The 6,000-nt window shown below is 39.2% G+C and overlaps 1 protein-coding gene across 1 annotated transcript in view; it reads right to left on the bottom strand.

Annotated features, from left to right (window-relative positions):
* The window catches only part of crabp1a (cellular retinoic acid binding protein 1a), a 30,434-nt gene continuing 24,434 nt past the window's right edge, over positions 1–6,000 (bottom strand). Inside the window, exon 4 of the mRNA XM_063003638.1 lies at positions 1–320. Coding sequence (XP_062859708.1) covers positions 270–320 — 51 coding nt within the window. The 3' untranslated portion in view covers positions 1–269. The remainder of the gene's footprint in view (positions 321–6,000) is intronic.

The following is a 6,000-nucleotide window of genomic DNA, read 5'->3' as shown; positions in this document are numbered from 1 at the left end:
TTATTTGTTTGATTTTTATTCCTGATTGTTTCAGTGCAGTAGAAAGTAGAACAATGAATGAAGAATACATGTCTAGATATCTGGTAAGCACAAAGCCACAGAAATGGACGTGCACAAATGACCAGTTGATAAAGGCTGAAGTTGATGTCTGAAATACATGGCTGTTGAGTGACCCTGGGGTTTCGGTAAGTTTGGGCTCTTGGGACTTCATGATTGCCATGGTGCATCACGACTGGATGATGATGTCAGCGTGTCCAAATTAATGAGTGTCATTCTCGCACATAGATTCGTGTGCACACCACATCATCAGCTCCGAATTTCTGAAAGACAGAAAGCAAAAAGTACAGTTACATTGCCAAGCCTATAGATAGATAAATAGGTAGGTAGGTAGGTAGGTAGGTAGGTAGGTAGGTAGGTAGGTAGGTAGGTAGGTAGGTAGGTAGGTAGGTAGGTAGGTAGGTAGGTAGGTAGGTAGGTAGGTAGGTAGGTAGGTAGGTAGGTAGGTAGGTAGGTAGGTAGGTAGGTAGGTAGGTAGGTAGGTAGGTAGGTAGGTAGGTAGGTAGGTAATGTTCTCAGCATGTTCTTTCAACTGTTTCAAGCAGTCGTTTCAAACATTTATTCAAAGGAACTTTTTGTCAGTTCATAAATTATGCTACACTACATGACCAAGAGTATGTGGACATGAGCTTATTGCTCATCCCATTTTGTGAAGGTGTTTAATGGGGTTGTGGTCAGGGCTCTGTGCCGGACACTGGAGTTCCTCCAAACCAAACTCATTAAATCAGGTCATTGCTTTGTGCCTTAGGGCACAAATTAAAAGGAAAGTTAAAATTAAAAGCTAAGTATTTTTATAGAATTAATTTGTATGCTCCTGTTAGCAATGGGTGTCACTGAAACACCTGAACTCAGTCATTACAAACAGTGCCCACATACTTTTGACCATGTAGTACAACCCCAAATCAGAAAAAGTTTGGACAGCATGGAAAATGCAAATAATAAAAGTTTCTTACATTTACTTTGACTTTTATTTGATTGCAGAGAGGATGAACCTGAGATATTTAATGTTTTATCTGCTCAACTTAATTTCATTTATTAATAAACATCCATTCCTGAATTTCAGGCCTGCAACACATTCCAAAAAAGTTGGGACAGTAAAGCATTTACCACTTTGTAATGTTGCCATTCCTTTTCACCACACTTAAAAGACGTTTTGGCACCAAGGATACCAAGTGATTTAGTGTTTCAGCTTTTATTTTGTCCCATTCTTCCTGCAAACACGTCTTAAGATGTGCAACAGTACGGGGTCGTCGTTGTCGCATTTTTTGTTTCAAAATCCTCCACACATTCTCTATTGGGGACAGATCAGGACTGCAGGCAGGCCAATCCAGTACCTGTACCCTCTTGTTCCACAGCCATGCCTTTGTAATGTGTGCAGCATGTGGTTTTGCATTGTCTTGTTGAAAAATGCATGAACATCCCTGGAAAAAATTATGTCTTGAAGGCAGCATATGTTGCTCTAAGATCTCAATGTACTTTTCTGCATTAATGCTGCCATCACAGAAGTGTAAATGACCTTTGCCAAGGGCACCGACACATCCCAATACCATGACAGACCCTGGCTTTTGGACTTGTTGCTGATAACAGTCTGGATGGTCCTTTTCATCTTTGGTCCCGAGCACACAACGTCCGATTTTTCCAAAAAAGACCTGGAATGCTGATTCATCTGATCACAATACACGTTTCCACTGTGTGGTGGTCCATCCTAGATGCCTCCAAGCCCAGAGAATTCGATGCAGCTTCTGGACATGGTTAACATAAGGCTTCTTTTTTGCACAGTAAAGTTTTAAGTGGCATTTGTGCATGTAACTCTGTATTGTAGTGCTTGACAAAGGTTTGCCAAAGTTTGCTATTGTTGAGTGGAGGTTCTTGATGCAGTGCCGTCTGAGGAATCGAAGATCACGGGCGTTCAGCTTAAGCTTGCACCCTTGGCCTTTACACACTGAAATTCCTACAGATTCCTTGAATGGTTTAATGATATTATGCACTGTAGAGGGAGAAATATGCAAATCCCTTCCAATCTTTCTTTGAGGTTCATTGTTTTTAAACATTTCAATTCTTTTCTCACAGATTTGTTGACAAACTGGAGATCCTCTGATCATCTTTGCTTATCAAAGACTCAAAGCATTTCCTGGATGCTGCTTTTGTACCAAACCATGATTACAATCACCTGTTTGGAATCACATAATTATTTAGTTTTTTCACCTCATTACTAGCCCTAAATTGGCCCATCCCAACTTTTTGGAATGTGTTGCAGGCCTGAAATGCAGGAATGGATGTTTATTAATAAATGAAATGAAGTTGAGCAGATAAAACATGAAATATCTCAGGTTCATCCTCTCTGCAATCAAATAAAAGTCAAAGTCAATGTAAGGAACACTACATTTTTATTTTATTTGCATTTTTCATACTGTCCCAACTTTTTCTGATTTGAGGTTGTATATTAGGACACCATTTTTAGTTTAATTGTCTTCAGCAAGCTATAATAATGAAGAATATATAAGGCTTTATTTTGTCTATATTCATAGTCGGATGTATTCTTGTTTTAAGATGGCAATTTAAAAGTATTTCACATTTATTTAGCATCATCTTAAGAACCTGCTGATGCCCCCTGGTTTGTGAACCACTGAATCGTCTTTGTTATTCCTATCAGCTTTTCTCTGGAAACATGCCAGCTTCAACATCAATGAATGTGCACCAGCATCTTTGTTTCTGCATGATGTTCATGCAGAAAATGAACGGCTGCTGATAGACTTTCACACGTATTCAGACCAAGCTGAGAGACTACGACATTAAGCTGTAAGTCTATTGTGTGATCAGTGGTTGGTTTTCTACTTTAATTAAATTAAATGAAGCGTGCATTTCGTATGGAAATGTGCACTGGATTTACCATACAATTTCAGGCAATCACAGCCAGGCTTTCTAATTGCTTTTAATGATACATGGTATTTCTCAGACACCCCTGTGTTTGGACTAAGCTGTGTGGTTCTTTTCAGACAACTGTAGCGATCTTTGTAATTAATTTTGAATGGCATAAATGATCATCCAGGTCAGGTCAGGATTTGGGCTGCACAACTCGGCTCATTCCTGACTGCAGTCTGATTCCAGGCTGTCTTTACTTGGTTTAAAACTTTGAATCATGCTACCTTAGCTTGAACTGATATACACCGATAACATTTAAAACCACCTCCATGTTTCTACACACACTGTCCATTTTATCAGCTCCACTTACCATATAGAAGCACTTTGTAGTTCTACAATTACTGACTGTCCATCTGTTTCTCTACATGCTTTGTTAGCCCCCTTTCATGCTGTTCTTCAATGGTCAGGACTCTCCCAGGACCAACACAGAGCAGGTATTATTTGGGTGGTGGATGATTCTCAGCACTGCAGTGACAATGACATGGTGGTGGTGTGTTAGTGTGTGTTGTGCTGGTATGAGTGGATCAGTCACAGCAGCGCTGCTGGAGTTTTAAAACACGTCACTGTCTCTACTGGACTGAGAACAGTCCACCAACCAAAAAAATATCCAGCCAACAGCGCCCTGTGGGCAGCGTTTTGTTACCCTTAATGAAGATCTCAAAGATGACCAACTCAAACAGCAGCAATAGATGAGCGATCGTCTCTGACTTTACATCTCCAAGGTGGACCAACTAGGTAGGAGTGTCTTATAGAGTGGACAGTGAGTGGACATGGTATTTAAAAACTCCAGCAGCGCTACTGTGTCTGATCCACTCATACCAGCACAGCACACACTAACACACCACCACCATGTCAGTGTCACTGCAGTGCTGAGAATGATCCACCACCTAAATAATACCTGCTCTGTGGGGGTCCTGACCATTGAAGAACAGGGTGAAAGCAGGCTAAAAAGGTATGTAGGGAAACAGATGGACTACAGTCAGTAATTGTAGAAATACAAAGTGCTCCTATATGGTAAGTGGAGCTGATTAAATGGACAGTGTTTGTAGACACAAGGAGGTGGTTTTAATGTTATAGCTTATCGGTATATACATATTCGTGCCAATATTATAAAACTCTCCCACTTATCTTTTACTTTTTTATATTGAGTTGAATGTTGAAAACTCTTATCTCACTGCAACTGCCAAGAAGTTAAAACTAGATATCAGATTTCTGCTCTGTATGCTCTTTTATCATTATAGAAGAAGATTAGTGTTGGCAGAGACAGAGATGGGAGTGAGATCAGAGGACTAAGATAAATGACTTTTTTTGATTGACTTTTATTTGATTGCAGACAGTTTGAACCCAAGATATTTCATGTTTTATCTGCTCAACTTCATTTTATTTGTTAATATACCTCCATTCCTGCATTTCAGGCCTGCAACACATTCCAAAAAAAGTTGGGACGGGAGCAATTTAGGGCTAGTAATGAGGTGAAAAAACTAAATAATGATGTGATTCCAAACAGGTGATGTCAACAGGTGATTGTAATCATGGTTTGGTACAAAAGCAGCATCCAGGAAAGGCTTTGATGAGCAAAGATTCAAAGATGATCAGAGGATCTCCAGTTTGTCAACAAATGTGTGAGAAAATAATTGAAATGTTTAAAAACAATGTACCTCAAAGAAAGATTGGAAGGGATTTGCATATTTCTCCCTCTACAGTGCATTATATCATTAAACCATTTAAGGAATCAAGAGGAATTTCAGTGTGTAAAGGCCAATGGTGCAAGCTTAAGCTGAACACCCATGATCTTCGATCCCTCAGACGGCACTGCATCAAGAACCGCCAATTAACAATAGCTGATATAACCACATGGGCAAAAGATTACTTTGGCAAACCTTTGTCAAGCACTACAATACAGAGTTACATGCACAAATGCCACTTAAAACTTTACATCGACTTCTCTGGGCACTGAGGCATCTAGGATGGACCATCACACAGTGGAAATGTGTATTGTGGTCAGATGAATCAGCATTCCAGGTCTTTTTTGGATGTGCTCCGGACCAAAGACAAAAAGGACTGTCCAGACTGTTATCAGCAACAAGTCCAAAAGCCAGGGTCTGTCATGGTATGGGGATGTGTCAGTGCTTTTGGCAAAGGTCATTTACACTTCTGTGATGGCAGCATTAATGCAGAAATTTACATTGAGATCTTAGAGCATTTTTTTTGGAATGTGTTGCAGGCCTGAAATGCAGGAATGGATGTTTATTAATAAATGAAATGAAGTTGAGCAGATAAAACATGAAATATCTCAGGTTCATCCTGTCTGCAATCAAATAAAAGTCAAAGTAAATGTAAGAAACTCTGTTTTTTATTATGTGCATTTCCCATGCTGTCCCAACTTTTTCTGATTTGGGGTTGTACTTTGTTGAATCACCTTTTGATTTCATGACAGCATTCAGTCTTTTCAGCCTCAGTCTTGGTAATGCCACTGTTGTTCCATATTTTATTTACTTGTTGATGATCACTGTCTTCTTTGGTATTTGTAATGCCTTGGAAGTTTTTTGTACCCTGATCCTGACTGATACATTTTAAGATCTCTTTGATCTCTTAGATCTTTTTGATGTTTTGTAAGCTAAATGTCAGGAAAATTACACTCCTGTACATCCCAATTGTGGTGGGCTTCACACCACTCAAACCAAGTCTTGGCCATTCTCATTGTGGTCTAAAGCTTTGTAAACAATTCTGTTGAAGTTGGGAGTAAGAAAGGCAATATTTACATACTTCATTCTTTATAATTGGCCTTGCAGTGTATTTCTTTCTTTAGTTAAGTTTAAAAAAAAACACCATAATTTAAACAGCTTACTACTCATCCTTTAAATCGTGCTACTTTACTTTATTTCCATGTGTTTTGTACTTTGCTCAGTATTATCGTTGGCTGGTGTTACAATGGCTGAATAGAGAGGATTTATTTGAGGGGGCTTGGTGAAAGTTCATTTAAAGGTTGCTTAAGAGTTGTGTCTTTCACTTACACGGCAC

The sequence above is a fragment of the Trichomycterus rosablanca genome, chromosome 1, assembly GCF_030014385.1.
Source record: "Trichomycterus rosablanca isolate fTriRos1 chromosome 1, fTriRos1.hap1, whole genome shotgun sequence".
NCBI lineage: Eukaryota > Metazoa > Chordata > Actinopteri > Siluriformes > Trichomycteridae > Trichomycterus > Trichomycterus rosablanca.
The sequence above is the reverse complement of the archived record's forward strand: the minus strand, read 5'-3'. Positions and strand labels throughout refer to the sequence as shown.